Source organism: Pelobates fuscus, chromosome 3, assembly GCF_036172605.1.
Source record: "Pelobates fuscus isolate aPelFus1 chromosome 3, aPelFus1.pri, whole genome shotgun sequence".
Classification (NCBI taxonomy): Eukaryota; Metazoa; Chordata; class Amphibia; order Anura; family Pelobatidae; genus Pelobates; species Pelobates fuscus.
In genome coordinates this window covers 12,787,191-12,803,839 of record NC_086319.1, presented here as the reverse complement: position 1 = coordinate 12,803,839, position 16,649 = coordinate 12,787,191, and the positions used below count along the sequence as shown (strand labels likewise).

Here is a 16,649-nt window from a genome sequence, read left to right as displayed (position 1 = left end):
CAGTGTAAATTTGCTGTCCCCTCAAAATAACTCAACACACAGCCATTCATGTCTAAACCGTTGGCAACAAAAGTGAGTACACCCCTAAGTGGAAATGTCCAAATATCCCATCTTAGTCCCTCTTACTGTCTGTGTCTGAATATGTCAACTATCCGCAAAATGTCAAACTCTCCACCTCTTTCCAAACTTTTAAAAACTCCTAAAAAGGGGGGCGTGGCCGGACATCGTGCAAGATGGAAGCACACTGAACGAGCTCCGCTTCTACGGGCTCCACAACACGGCTAAATCCAGACATTTTCAGTGTATTTTCCGACCCAAACATCAGGAGCGATGTTCCAACACCGTGCTAAAAAAAACGCGGAGGCAAAAGATAAATCAGCCTTCTTTGCGGCCAGAACTTCACAGCACAAGCCCGCCGAGCAACAGGCCCAAGATGGCGCCGACACGGAGGATGATGCAGAACGAGACTACACAGTGAGTAGGCAAGAAGATAGCCCCCTTACACAGAGTCTCCTGCAAGCCATACTAGATGCAGCAGTTGCCAAAATGCAAACCACCGTCTCAGAGGCTATAACTGATTTCAGGAAAGGCCTCACTGACCTAGAAGCACGGGCCTCCCACCTTAAAGGCAATACAGAAAGCCTCACAGGGGCACATAATGAAACTGAAACGCGCCTCAGCAAAATTGAAGAGCAACTTTACAACCATGACACCAAAATTGCTGATGCAGAAGACAGATAACACCGCAATAACTTGCGACTAAGGGGAGTACCAGAAGAGATAGGAGCACAACACCTAACGGCCTACACCATAGAGCTATTCCAAGCTTTACTGCCTGATATCCCGGCAGACATGTTCCTACTAGATCGCATCCATAGGCTCCCCAAACCGCAGCACCTGCCACCCACCACTCCGAGGGACGTCCTCATGAGACTCCACTACTACCACATCAAAGACCAAATACTACGGGCACATAGAACCAAAAAGGACTTACCCGCTCAGTTCACAGACATCCTCATGTTCATGGACTTATCCGCAGAGACATTACGCCGAAGGAGATCCTTCAAAACCATAGCAGACACACTGAGACAACATAATGTTCCATACCGCTGGGGCTACCCGGCCAAGCTGCTTATCTCAAAAGGAGGAAAGCTCATCTCGGCACCTACACCAGCAGAGGGTATGGACCTCCTGCGGCAATGGGGTATGTCTCGGAACCTGCAATCAAACCCCCGGAATACCGGGAAATCCCTAACTGAAGAATGGCGCCCTCAGAAGACGAGACGCACGTCCCCAAGAGAAGACTGATGATGCTCAGCGAGATACAGCAAGTTTAAACAAGTTCACTTTATTGCTTACCTGTTATACTCTGGGTTAAAATGTGATGTTAATGCACATATAATTGTATATTTTCACCCTCATCTTGCGCCCCTGAGATCCCCCCTCTTCAGAAGGGAAGGGGCAATAACTGGGAACTCTCATAGAGCCATATCATAATCCCCGCACCATTTACGCAGAGCACAGCCTACCGGCTACCGACCACTATGGTCATGGCCTCTACCGTTACAATACGGGCTCTCTACTGCCCGCAGAGGCGCTGGATGCTCCAATCATTAAATCTTAAAATATAAAAGCGGTCGGAGCACACCTGATTCACGTTGGGCCCGAAGCGACCTCCGCTCGACCCGACCCGACCACATTACCCCCACTCAGGAAGTGCCATAGTCAAGGCACATACCTCTGAAAGTCACCATTGTAAGATACTTTCTTTAATTACTGTTTGATTGTAAAAAAATGTTTTAACTTGTTTCACTTTGTTCTGAAATTTCTCCTGTACACCTGGTTCCAATCACCAAACACTACACTGCGGTTACCCATTGACTGACCTACGCAGACGCCCACACCTGACATACCGGCAGGCCCACCACACCAACAGGACCGTGACCTCCTCCTCCCCACGGCTGCGACATCGCATCCCTACCACATAACTACCAGCCACCAGACTCATACACAACATGCACTACCCACGAAAAATGAAGATAATTACCCACAATATCCGTGGCTTGAATTCGCCCAACAAACGACACACTCTCCTCAAAGAGCTCAATAACGCACAACCAGACATCGTCTCTTTACAGGAGACACATTTTAAACAAGATTCTAACCCCACTCTGGGACTCAAAAACTTCCCCCACCAGTTTAACGCTACCTCCCCGGCCAAAAGCAAGGGAGTGTCGATCCTACTGAGCCACACTCTAGCCTTTGACCTAATCTCAATCGAATCCGATCCAAATGGTAGATTTCTCATCCTAATATGCACTCTGAACAACTCCACATACACAATAGTGAACTCTTACTCACCGAATGACAACCAGAAAACCTTCTTGTCCTCCCTCTTAGACAAAGTAGAGAAGCTCCAAACAGGCACCACAGTCATCTGTGGAGACTTTAGTCATATTTTGGACCCTAATGCGGACTCTACTGCCCGACACTCAGCGAATCGCAAAAAAACACTACACAAATATTGCAATTCCTTAAACAAAATACTGTCATCGCACGGTCTCTATGATGTCTGGAGAACCCTTCACCCTAACAATAAAGAATATACCCACTACTCCCAAGTCCACAATACGTACTCCCGCATAGACGGGCTTCTCATACGCAACGCGCACCTACATCAGGCCAAGACATGCGACATAGAAACGTCCACAATATCAGATCATAACCCAGTATCGTTGGTCCTCGCAGATTTGTACCAATTCAAAAACCGCAACCCCTGGAGACTGAACGAACACCTCCTTAATGAACCTTCTTTCCGGGAAAAGATTAGGAATGAAATGGACCTATACTTTACTTCCAATGCCCCCACCGGCCCAACCCCCGCCACTCTGTGGCTAGCACACAAAGCAGTTATCCGGGGAATTCTGATAGGCAGAGCGGCATATCTCAAAAAGATTAACCATAACACATTGCTCACACCCCTCAAAAAGGTCCAGGACCTCCACAGATAAAATCAAGCAAATCACACAAAGGCGCTCCAACAACAAATACAAAGCACACAAAACGAAATCAACGACATCCACCTCCGCAAGGCAAATGCAGCGTTAAAGAAACTTAAAGCCACTTCCTACTCAATAGGCAACAAAGCTACGAAACTCCTGGCACTAAGACTTCGGGACAAGCAAGTACGAGCAAGAACACAATTCCTAAATACACAAACCGGGCAAAAAGTAATGCAACCCACGCAGATTTGTAATGAATTTGCTCACTACTACGGCACTCTCTACAACCTGAAAGACGACCCAAACTCGCCCCCTCCCACCCCAGCGTCCATAAGAGCATACCTTAACAAACTCGCACTCCCCACTATTGACGCACAACAAACAGCATGACTCGTTGCCCCAATCACCACAGAGGACGTGCTCCACCATATAGACGCAATGCCCAGAGGTAAAGCACCAGGCCCCGATGGGTACACTAATACATATTACAAAACATTCAAACACGAACTAGCCACTCCTCTTACTCAATTATATAACGAAGCGACTAGACAGGGCTCTTTCACCACTGAGTTCCTGTCAGCACACGTCATCACAATCCCTAAACCAGGGAAACCTCCAACTACATGCCAAAACTTTAGACCAATATCCCTGCTCAACGCAGATGCTAAACTATACGCAAAAATCCATGCTGACCGCCTCAAAACAATATTACCTTCCCTAATACACACAGATCAAGTGGGATTTGTGGCAGGCAGGCAGGGCCCGGAAAACACCAGGAAAGTCCTTAACATATACCACCTCCTAAAACGGACTAAAACAGAGAGCATTATGCTCTCGCTCGACGCTGAAAAAGCGTTTGATCGCCTTAACTGGCATTTCCTACACGAAACCCTGACACTCTACGGCTTTCCACCACCCTTCCTATCTGTCATCCGAGCCTTATACAGTAACCCCCACGGCAACAGTGCTGACCTCGGGATTCTGCTCTCAACCCTTCCCGATCACTAACTGCACACGCCAAGGATGCCCCCTATCTCTCCTCCTGTACGTCCTAGCCCTAGAGCCCCTGGCGATAGCCATCCGCGAGAACAATAGCATTCATGGTGTGTCACTTGGCCAAACGGAGTATAAACTTAATCTCTTCGCGGACGACATACTACTCACACTCACCCAACCACTCATTTCTCTCCCATCACTACACATAGCATTACACGCATACAGTCAACAATCCTACTACAAACTTAACATCACCAAAACACAAGCGATGTGCCTCAACGTACCTAGAACCACGGAAGACATCCTAAAATCAGCCCACGAATACGACTGGAGAGTAGACCACCTAACGTTCCTAGGCATCAGAATAACTAACAAACCTACCGACCTATTCACAGCAAACTACACAAAACTGTTACGTGAAATCGAAAAACAACTGCTCAGCTGGAAAAATCTGTTCCTTTCCTGGGTCGGGAGAATAGCTGCGATCAAAATGACAATACTCCCCAAAATACTATATATTTTCCGGTCACTGCAAATCAAGATCCCACAAAACTATTTGACAAGCCTGCAAGCAATTCTACTACGCTTCAGCTGGAATGGGAAGCACCCCAGAGTTCCTAAGGCCCTGCTCTTCAGACACACAAAACAGGGGGGGGAATGGGATTTCCAAACCTAAAATCATACTACTATTCGGCCCTACTCACGAATGCCATCAGCGCACACTCAACGGAACACCCCCCACAATGGGTAGCATTAGAAAGCCAGTTCTGCACCAACAAAGACCTGTCTTCCACGCTGTGGACCCCCCAACACACAAGACCAAGAAACATGGACATGTTTCCCACCAGCAAACTCTTACTGTCAACGTGGGACGGCTGCAGAAGAAAGCTATGCTCGGCTCATCCTTGGGCACTAGCTGCTCCCATCAAAATCTTACACCATTGCAATGGCACATTCCCGCACCTAAAATGGGAAGAAAGAGGCATCACACACATATTCCACCTCTACACGTCTGAAGGACTGAAACCCTTCCCGGACTTACAAACCGAGTTTGCTCTCCCTCCGAACTTCATGTTCGCTTACCTCCAAATAAAAGCTCTACTGAATGATAACTCAATTCACACAAGGAGACAGACATTACGGACCACAGCGACGAAGTTCGAACTGCAATGCATGACAGCACTACCCCCAAAGAAAGCGCTCTCCAACTGCTATGATAGCCTCACAAATACTGACACAGGAGAAACCTGCAAATTTATGTATGACTGGCAAGAAGATCTCCAAACACTTATCTCCCCACAAGAATGGAAGAAAATCTTCACAGCGCACGAAGGAATGTCCACCTGCGCAGCCCACTTCGAGACGTCACGTAAAGTACTATATAGGTGGTACATGGTACCCTCTTGATTACCCTTCATGTACCCAGAAGTGACAGATGTATGCTGGCGTTGTAAGTCACACAGAGGCACAATGTTGCATGTGTGGTGGACCTGCAACACTGTAAACGAACTCTGGAAAACATCGGAGAGATAAGTTCAAGAAACTACGGACTGTACCCTACCACACGAACCAAAAACTATACTCTTATGGTCGCTACCAGATAACATCCCCAAACCAGCAAAAAAAATGATATATCTCATATTGAGCACAGTGTCCACTCTAATAGCTAGAAAACTGGAAGACCACTACTCTCCCCTCAATCCAAGAAATTACAACCCTGATGTCGACAACAGTGGAATATGAACTCCTTTTGTGGAACCAAATTAAGATAGGGAAAATGAGCCCTTCCATAGATGAGATGTGGCAAACCTACCTATTAAAGCAGAAGTTACCTACACAACCTCCAGAATCCACACAATGCTTACCACGAAGACCAGAGGTCTCTACTTGCCACTCACATGATACACCAACGCACCACATGACGATGCATGACCCTAAACATGACTCTCATCCCTCAGTTGACCCCTGCTGGGACAGACTTCACCAGGTACCGCGCCCACTACCTTCACCAGGTTTCTTTACCCCACCTTCTCCCTCCCACCCCCCAACCCCCACCCCCTCAACCCCCAAACCTTGGCATCGAGCCTTGACGAGGAACACGACAACACGCTCCAGACCCTCACACGACATCATCAACATAGGTGTTACAAAAGAGCCACCCCACACAGGTATCTACTGTTACTCGAGCCACGTAGACGTATAAACATCACAAGCCCCAATGGGCTTAGAATGGGAGACAACACCTAGTAATTTGAACTGTCAGACCTTTATGACGGAGCTACAGCCAGACAGTGAACAGCAAACCCATACCTGACTTGAGCACTTGGAACAAACTTAAGCACCACGATCTCAAGGGTAATATGTCACATGTCCAATGTTTAATCTGATGTTCGCACCTACCACATAAGGCGCAAATTGTTAATACTGACACCATGTTATGTCGTGAACTGTGAAAGATTCCTCATTGTATGAAAAATGCATTGTAAACATGCTAATTGTGTCATATTGAACAAAACCTTTTTGATCCCCCACCCCGCTTTCCTTCTGTATCCCCATACTATTTGAAAACAATAAAAAATAATTAACAAAAAAAACCAAAAACCTCCTAAAACTTATTGTATATGGAAAATATTATTAAAGATTCATTCATGTAGCAGACCTCCCCTGTACCACCTCTCACAAATCATTGTCTTTGTCTGCTTCCACCTTCTCATCTTCTTAATTCTCAGAACTGTATACATTATAAAAGTTGGGTATGGATCGCACATCTGTTAATCCACCCTCTCGCTAGACACACAATATTAGGTGTAAGTTCAACTCTAGTACTGGTGCTATTTAGTGTAAAATTTAATTTATAAAGTCCATGAAGAAACCACACTTTGTGATTAATATGGAAGGAAATATACCATTCATACCGCATTTTCCGTCCTGCAGGATGTGGCCAGCAGTGCAAGCATCAGTGCTCTCCAAGACCCGAGCTGACTTCTGGACAGCTTCATACTCTGTCCCAGAAAACTGGATAAAAAACTGCTGTTTGTTGATAGACTTCTTTAAGGTCTTCATGGTGGCCTGCAGCTTCTGCTCCATCTTCTTCCGCACGCAATCTGTATTACAGGTGTCTGGGCAGAGATCAGGGACATCGACCTGCTTATTATTACATCGTAGCAGCAATTAAAATTGTTACAAACAGGTAAGGAAGAAAAATACTATCAGCTCACCAGAAACATCCTCCCTCTTCAATTCCAACTCAAACTCAACATAGAAGTTGTGCGTTTCCTTCGAAGGTGATTTCCGTCCTCGTTTTTTCTTTTTAGAAGAGTCACACTTCAGGTTCACAAATGTGATATGGCAATTGTCTCCACAATGGTAGGGGCCGCCTTGTGTAAAAAAACAAAAGAGACAACACAGCGAACGAGGTGTACTGTAAGTACGCACTGAGCAAAACATTTCAACACCAACTGTGACAAAACATACCAAACATACTTATTCTGGATACAAATCTGTGAGAATATTTATCATTTCCTGGTGATGCTTGAAAGCAATGTAAAAATGCGAACACTCCAACAACACTAAACAAAGAAATCCAAATTTGCTCCAAAAAGTGCTAAAATAAATTCTTCCCTACTTTAAACATGATTTTTTTTTCTTCTAAATAATCAAATTTTAGTTTTACATTGTGCTAATCATTTACTTAGCTAAAATAACCCATAAATGAATGGGTATGACTACCTTCAAATCCAACGTTTCTTTAATTAAATATTTAGTCAAACAACAATCACCCTATACAAGACAATTGGAACACCAAACACAATGTCGTTTTTAGCTTACAATTAGAAATATGATCATATATATAATTCTGTATTAAATTGTTTACCAGTCACAGAGAGTCGTGTTGCCTCTTTAATTTTTTCTTTATTTCGTGGGCGTAGATTACACTTGGAGTCCTTTAGTTTAAAATTAATTTTCTGCGTTATTGGAGGTCCTACTGGGTCTGAAATAAAAAAAAAAAATTCAACTGTTGACTCAAACTCAGAAAGTTAGGATAGGTGATAGGGACAGAGGGATTTGGGCCCAAAATAGGGACACTTGGGAAGTATGTACATGTTTTACTACTAGCAATAAACATAAGTATGTACAGGCATTACAATAGTCTGGAACTTCACCCCCAACATTGGATTATTCTGGTTTCATTTTTAGTTTTCAGTTGTAGGGTAATAGCTGCTTGATCCAAGGATAAATCTGACTGCCATTCTGGGGTCAATAGGCAATTTGTTTCCTAGTTTATTGTAAAACTGGAAATGCTTAAACTGGGTTTTATTTTATCTTCTTTTGGATCTACAGCAAACAACAGATGTGAGAAAGGCTGAACTTGATGGACGCATGTCAGCCTATGTAACTATGAATGTTGCAGTAAATGGTTTATATCTCAGGGAGGAAATGTAGTAGAATTGTCAGATAAACATATATAATGGTGTGAAAATGTTTTTGTTTTTATTTTGTCTGTCAGTAGAGGGCGCTTCTTGCACATTAGAGTTCACTAGAAATATGCAATGATTGATTCAAAATGTTACATTTGATGTTTAATAGACCAGCGGGCTGAACATTATGAGACTGGAAGTGCAGCAGGTACGACATGCACCCTGCCCTTCCCAATAACCTGTGGGCATGCAGAGAAACCTTTAGTCCGAGTGGAGCTAATCAGACCAGAAAGGTCACTGTAAAGGCTGCTACAGCCCCATATGGAAAGCAACATTCCTGTATGTATACTGGTATAATAGAAAGGGGCACTGCCGGGTACATTAAAAAGGGGCACTGTTTGGTATAATAAAGAGGGCACTGCCTGGTGTAATAAAGAGGGCACTGCCTGGTAAAATAAAGAGGGCACTGCCTGGTAAAATAAAGAGGGCACTGCCTGTTGTAATAAAGAGGGCACTGCTTGGTATAATAAAGAGGGCACTACCTGTTGTAATAAAGAGGGCACTGCCTGTTGTAATAAAGAGGGCACTGCCTGGTAAAATAAAGAGTACACTGCCTGTTGTAATAAAGAGGGCACTGCCTGGTGCATTAAAAAGGGCACAGCCAGGTATAATAAAGAGGGCACTGCTTGGTGCATTAAAAAGGGCACAGCCTGGTATAATAAAGAGGGAACTGCTTGGTATAATAAAGAGGGACCTGCCTGGTATAAGAAACATGTCACTGTCTGGCATAATACAAAGAGGGCACTGCTTGGTGCATTAAAAAGGGCACAGCCTGGTATAATAAAGCGGGCAAGCCTGGTATAATAAAGAGGGACCTGCCTGGTATAAGAAACATGTCACTGTCTGGTATAATACAAATAGGGCACTTCTTGGTGCATTAAAAAGGGCACGGCCTGGTATAATAAATAGGGCACTGCATGGTATATTAAAAAGGGCACAGCCTGGTATAATAAAGAGGGCACAGCCTGGTATAATAAAGAGGGCACTGCCTGGTATAATAAAGAGGGCACTGCCTGGTATAATAAATAGGGCACTGCATGGTATATTAAAAAGGGCACAGCCTGGTATAATAAAGAGGGCACTGCCTGGTATAATAAAGAGGGCACTGCCTGGTATAATAAAGAGGGCACAGCCTGGTATAATAAAGAGGGCAATGCCTGGTATAATAAATAGGGCACTGCATGGTATATTAAAAAGGGCACAGCCTGGTATAATAAAGAGGGCACTGCCTGGTATAATAAAGAGGGCACTGCCTGGTATAATAAAGAGGGCACTGCCTGGTATAATAAAGAGGGCACTGCCTGGTATAATAAAGAGGGCACTGCCTGGTATAATAAAGAGGGCACAGCCTGGTATAATAAAGAGGGCACTGCCTGGTATAATAAATAGGGCACTGCATGGTATATTAAAAAGGGCACAGCCTGGTATAATAAAGAGGGCACTGCCTGGTATAATAAAGAGGGCACTGCCTGGTATAATAAAGAGGGCACTATCTCATACATAAAGTGTACAGGAGTTAAGATAATTCATTAGTTTAGCTTCACATAATTGCTGTTCCCAGTGACATTCAGCTTTGCCCTTATAGTGGTGCCAACCACTCACCCCTCAAAAGGGAAGGCAGGAAATACAAGCTACTTCCTTTTTAGTACATTAAAATACACATGGACCCAAACATGTATTGAAACAGATGGCATCTCCCAAACCTTACCAGAGCATGATGGATGTGTAGTATTGCGTCTCTGAATGGGCCTGCTTTGTTGGACAGGAAAGCCGCAGCTGATCATGTAGCTGCTATCTGCACCTGAGCACAATAAGTAAACGGATCATGAAATGCAATGCCACCCTCATTAATGTGAGTATTGATAGATAACTTGGTAACCACTCGTCAAGGACTACAGTTCCCATGAGTCTCAGACTGATGAAACGCTCTAGAAAACCGGTCAGCCCAAACACCGGAGCAAGTAAGCACAGACCCGCTGGTAAGAGTCAATACAGTAGACTCCGCGTCCATCCATTGGTCACTGATGAGCATTAGTTGGCATTTAAACATGTTAACTGCTTATCTACCAAGCTACTTGCAAAAATATGTATGAAAAATAAATGACTACCAGAATCTATTTTTGTTTCCTGAAAAGTACTATTTTAACTGAGAATGAGAAACACACCTCCAATGAATATGGAGCAGAATATAATTTATTTTATTTGCAAGTTTGTAAAATGGTGAGAAACATGTACACAAAGCATTGCATCTTCCACCAGTTATACACTTTAAATAATGATTCAGACACATACAGGTCAAACATTCTGTAGTTTCCGAAGTTCTCAAAACATTTTCTTGTTTTAGATAATATAGCAGTATATGACGGGTGTTTGGGTTGCATTTCCAAACACCTTATTAAATTGAACATTTAGAAAAAGAAAAAACTATTTATAACAAATATCAAACAATATTTACACTATATGAAACAAATAACTAAAATATTATTTATACTATATACATCAGTCGGTTCGGTTTTAAAGTTGAAAAATTAGCCATGTTATTCCAGTGATGCGGATATAAAGTACCGTATTTTTCGCTCCATAAGACGCACTTTTTTTCCCCTCAAAAGTGAGGGGAAATGTCTGTGCGTCTTATGGAGCGAATATGAAGCTTTACTTACCTGTCTTGCAGCGTTGGCCGGCAGCACAGGGCGCACCGCGGTAGTGGAACTTGAATTTCATGTTCCGGTTTCCGGCGGGACTGAAAGGAAGTGTGCACAAGCTGAGTGCGCACTTCCTTTCAGTCCCGCCGGAAACCGGAACATGAAATTCAAGTTCCACTACCGCGGTGCGCCCTGTGCTGCCGGCCAACGCTACAAGACAGGTAAGTAATTATGGGATAAGGGGAGGGGGACAGTATGGGAGAGAAGAATATGGGGAGGGGGATGAAGTCTATGGGGAGGGGGGGGGATGAAGTCTATGGGGAGGGGGGGATGAAGTCTATGGGGAGGGGGGGATGAAGTCTATGGGGAGGGGGGGATGAAGTCTATGGGGAGGGGGGGATGAAGTCTATGGGGGGGGATGAAGTCTATGGGGGGGATGAAGTCTATGGGGGGGATGAAGTCTATGGGGGGGATGAAGTCTATGGGGGGGGGATGAAGTCTATGGGGAGGGGGGGGATGAAGTCTATGGGGAGGGGGGGGATGATGTCTATGGGGGGATGAAGTCTATGGGGGGGTGAAGTCTATGGGGAGGGGGGGGATGAAGTCTATGGGGAGGGGGGGGATGAAGTCTATGGGGGGGGATGAAGTCTATGGGATGGGGGGGGATGAAGTCTATGGGGAGGGGGGGGATGAAGTCTATGGGGAGGGGGGGGATGAAGTCTATGGGGAGGGGGGGGATGAAGTCTATGGGGGGGATGAAGTCTATGGGGAGGGGGTGGATGAAGACTATGGGGAGGGGGTGGATGAAGACTATGGGGAGGGGGTGGATGAAGACTATGGGGAGGGGGTGGATGAAGACTATGGGGAGGGGGTGGATGAAGACTATGGGGAGGGGGTGGATGAAGACTATGGGGAGGGGGTGGATGAAGACTATGGGGAGGGGGTGGATGAAGACTATGGGGAGGGGGTGGATGAAGTCTATGGGGAGGGGGTGGATGAAGTCTATGGGGAGGGGGTGGATGAAGTCTATGGGGAGGGGGTGGATGAAGTCTATGGGGAGGGGGTGGGTGAAGACTATGGGAGAGAGGAGAAGACTATGGGGGGGGGACACTATGGGACAGGGGAGAAAAAAAATATTCTGTACAAACTGTCCCATAGTAAGAAACACTATGGGGCAGTTTGTTCAGAATATTTTTTTTCTGGGTTTCTTCCTCTAAAAACTAGGTGCGTCTTATGGTGAGGTGCGTCTTATGGAGCGAAAAATACGGTAATAGATATTCAAAGTATTGCATAATATATTTTTTTATTAGACTAAAAGAACTTTGGAATATATAAATATATAAAGATTTTCTACAATGGGGAGTGAAAGCACCAAAAAAAGAATGACTGGAAGATAAATATATTCAAATTGAAAGATATATAAAAACCCATTAACAGCGGATATCTGATAAAAGTGTATAAAATGTTAGTATTTTCTTCTAACAAACCTGGGACAAGCAAGGTATTTGCTGAACATGATAAGAGGCATCTATTGATCTTCCCTGATTTACTGCAGATCAGCTGGGATCTGGAGGAAGGCTTGGAACTAGGAAGGCATTTGGAGGAGTCTGGAAATAATAAACCATATATAAAAGACAGAACAATCATCAGAAAAGTCCCACCTGAACAGGACACACAGACTGGTAGTGAGGTGCAGATGGTGTACAAAAATATAGTGCGATCAACCAAACCATTCCCAAGATATAAAACTATTATAGGATGTTTTGGAAAAACAATTAAAATATTACAACACTACTTGTTAAAAATGCATATTTTACTTGATTTCATAGATGAACTGTTTTCCATCAATCTCCGTGTATTACAAAACAAACAAATCAAAAGGGGAACCATCACTTCCCACGATTTTTAATATAATATATTCAAAGGGACACTATAGTCACCAAAACAACTTTAGCTCAATGAAGCTGTTTTGGTGTATAGATCACTGCTCAATTATCTGCCATTTAGGAATTATATCGCGTGTGTTTCTGTTAATACATCTCCTCTGACTGACAGATACAGCCTACAGGAAAACAAAATGGTTTCATTTCCAATCAGATGTTAACTTGTTTTAGAACGTTTTATCTCCTGCTCTGTGCATTGAAGTTTAATCACACACAAACTATTAACAGAGCAGGAGATAAGAAATTGTAAATTAAACAGAATGTGCAATAAAGGAAGTTTAAAGCGGCACTGGGAATAAAATTACTACCCTGTAAAGTAAAATTAAACTTACCATTCGACGTCTTCTTTTTTCTAAAATCTTCATTTTTCAGCCCCAAAAAAGGCCAAATAAAAATCCATTATACCCGTCGAACTTTAAATAGAAATAAAAAACCTGAGCGCCCAAAAAAAAAACCCGAGGAAAAAGAAAAAACCAGAGCGCAAAAAAAATAATCCATCTTCACCCATGGAGGGCTCCGCGCAGACTGAGCTGCGCTCCATCCAATCACAGTGCTCTGTGTCATTTTACACAGCGTGGGAAAGTTCTTTGGAATTTTCCCATGCTGTGTAAAATGACACAGAGCACTGTGATTGGCTTAAACCCACCAATCAGAGTGTTCTTAGCCTAATTGCAGGGTGGGGCAAGGCTTTATAAGCCTGGATTATTTTTTTTGCGCTCTGTTTTTTTCTTTTCCGTCTGGCTTTTTTTTTGCGCTCAGGTTTTTTATTTTATTTTAAGTTCGACGGGTATAATGGATTTTTATTTGGCCTTTTTTGGGGCTGAAAAATGAAGATTTTAGAAAAAAGAAGACGTTGAATGGTAAGTTTAATTTTACTTTACAGGGTAGTAATGTTATCCCCCCTGGGTTGGGATTGGGGCTGGGTTGAAGAGACACACAGAGGGGTTGGGAGGTGGGAAAGAGACCAACAAAGTTGCTGGGTGGAAGTAACCCACAGAGTGGCTGGGGAAAAGGAAAAATAGACACACAAAGAAGTTGGAAGACAAAAAGACACACAAAGGGACTGAGAGAAGAAAGAGACACACCTCCTATAACACACACTACCTGAGCAGCACACTTACTGCAGCTCCCCACACCTCCTATAACCCACACTACCTCAGCAGCCCACTCACTGCAGCTCCTCACACCTCCTATAACCCACATTATCTGAGCAGAACACTCACTGCAGTTCCCCACACCTCCTATAACCCACACTACCTGAGCAGCACACTTACTGCAGCTCCCCACACCTCCTATAACCCACATTATCTGAGCAGCACACTCACTGCAGTTCCCCACACCTCCTATAACCCACACTACCTGAGCAGCACACTCACTGCAGCTCCCACACCTCCTATAACACACACTACCTGAGCAGCACACTTACTGCAGCTCCCCACACCTCCTATAACCCACATTATCTGAGCAGCACACTCACTGCAGTTCCCCACAGCTTCTACAACCCACACTACCTGAGCAGCACACTTACTGCAGCTCCCCACACCTCCTATAACCCACATTATCTGAGCAGCACACTCACTGCAGCTCCCACACCGCCTATAACACACACTACCTGAGCAGCACACTTACTGCAGCTCCCCACACCTCCTATAACCCACACTACCTGAGCAGCACACTTACTGCAGCTCCCCACACCTCCTATAACCTACACTACCTGAGCAGCACACTCACTGCAGCTCCCCACACCTCCTATAACCCACACTACCTGAGCAGCACACTCACTGCAGCTCCCCACACCTCCTATAACCCACATTATCTGAGCAGCACGCTCACTGCAGCTCCCCACACCTCCTATAACCTACACTACCTGAGCAGCACTCACTGCAGCTCCCCACACCTCCTATAACCCACACTACCTGAGCAGCACACTTACTGCAGCTCCCCACACCTCCTATAACCTACACTACCTGAGCAGCACACTCACTGCAGTTACCCACACCTCCTATAACCTACACTACCTGAGCAGCACGCTCACTGCAGCTCCCCACACCTCCTATAACCCACATTATCTGAGCAGCACACTTACTGCAGCTCCCCACACCTCCTATAACCTACACTACCTGAGCAGCACACTCACTGCAGCTCCCCACACCTCCTATAACCCACACTACCTGAGCAGCACACTTACTGCAGCTCCACACACCTCCTATAACCTACACTACCTGAGCAGCACACTCACTGCAGCTCCCCACACCTCCTATAACCTACACTACCTGAGCAGCACACTCACTGCAGTTACCCACACCTCCTATAACCCACACTACCTGAGCAGCACACTTACTGCAGCTCCCCACACCTCCTATAACCCACACTACCTGAGCAGCACGCTCACTGCAGCTCCCCACACCTCCTACAACCCACACTACCTGAGCAGCACACTTACTGCAGCTCCCCACACCTCCTATAACCTACACTACCTGAGCAGCACACTCACTGCAGTTACCCACACGTCCTATAACCTACACTACCTGAGCAGCACGCTCACTGCAGCTCCCCACACCTCCTATAACCCACATTATCTGAGCAGCACACTTACTGCAGCTCCCCACACCTCCTATAACCTACACTACCTGAGCAGCACACTCACTGCAGCTCCCCACACCTCCTGTAACCCACACTACCTGAGCAGCACACTTACTGCAGCTCCCCACACCTCCTATAACCTACACTACCTGAGCAGCACACTTACTGCAGCTCCCCACACCTCCTATAACACACACTACCTGAGCAGCACACTTACTGCAGCTCCCCACACCTCCTATAACCCACACTACCTGAGCAGCACACTTACTGCAGCTCCCCACACCTCCTATAACCCACACTACCTGAGCAGCACACTTACTGCAGCTCCCCACACCTCCTATAACACACACTACCTGAGCAGCACACTCACTGCAGTTACCCAAACCTTCTAAACCTCTTCCATACTACATTTTAGGAAACATCAAAGATTTTAACAATTGAAATCTCAGATCTTCTCCCTGTATCTCAATTTGAACCACACACATTATCAGCTTTACAGCTAAAGGTACAGGAAGTAGAATAACGTATAGCCAGATGATCAGCAGGTAGCTTTGGACAGATCTCCTTACCAGTACAGTCCTTCTTGTTCCAGTGCAGCCTTTTCCCAGGTGGACAGACACATTCATAGTTTCCCAAAGTATTTATGCATCCAGACTCACAGCTACCGTTATTAATACTGCATTCATCAATATCTACAAAAGAGGTTTTTAGCATAAATTGCAAAGATTAATTCAGGATAAATTCAAGAAAGATCAAATCTGCTCCATTAGCAAAGCTTAAATTAACCTTCTGAGCAGGCTAAACATACTGCAGATCGATAACATGAAAACATGCATTTTTTTTAATTGGGGTTATATCTAAAAGCATCTATTAAAGTTGCAGATCTCTTGTCTGCAGCCTTTGCAAGCCCTCCCCTTCTAACCCCGCCCAGACTTCCTGTGGCTGTCCAATCACAGACTTCCCAATGCAGCTCAATGAGAAGTCTTTGCAAGGCAGGTGCTCTGG

General features: G+C 44.9%; 1 protein-coding gene across 5 annotated transcripts in view; it reads right to left on the bottom strand.

Annotated features, from left to right (window-relative positions):
- The window catches only part of SCUBE1 (signal peptide, CUB domain and EGF like domain containing 1), a 269,114-nt gene that overhangs the window by 11,512 nt on the left and 240,953 nt on the right, over positions 1-16,649 (bottom strand). For all 5 annotated transcript variants that reach the window (XM_063446713.1, XM_063446711.1, XM_063446714.1 and 2 more), the window contains 6 exons: positions 16,214-16,336; positions 12,606-12,725; positions 10,185-10,277; positions 7,873-7,989; positions 7,217-7,375; positions 6,914-7,117 (listed from right to left, as the gene is read on the bottom strand). In XM_063446713.1, the coding sequence (XP_063302783.1) occupies positions 6,914-7,117; positions 7,217-7,375; positions 7,873-7,989; positions 10,185-10,277; positions 12,606-12,725; positions 16,214-16,336 (816 nt within the window). The remainder of the gene's footprint in view (positions 1-6,913; positions 7,118-7,216; positions 7,376-7,872; positions 7,990-10,184; positions 10,278-12,605; positions 12,726-16,213; positions 16,337-16,649) is intronic.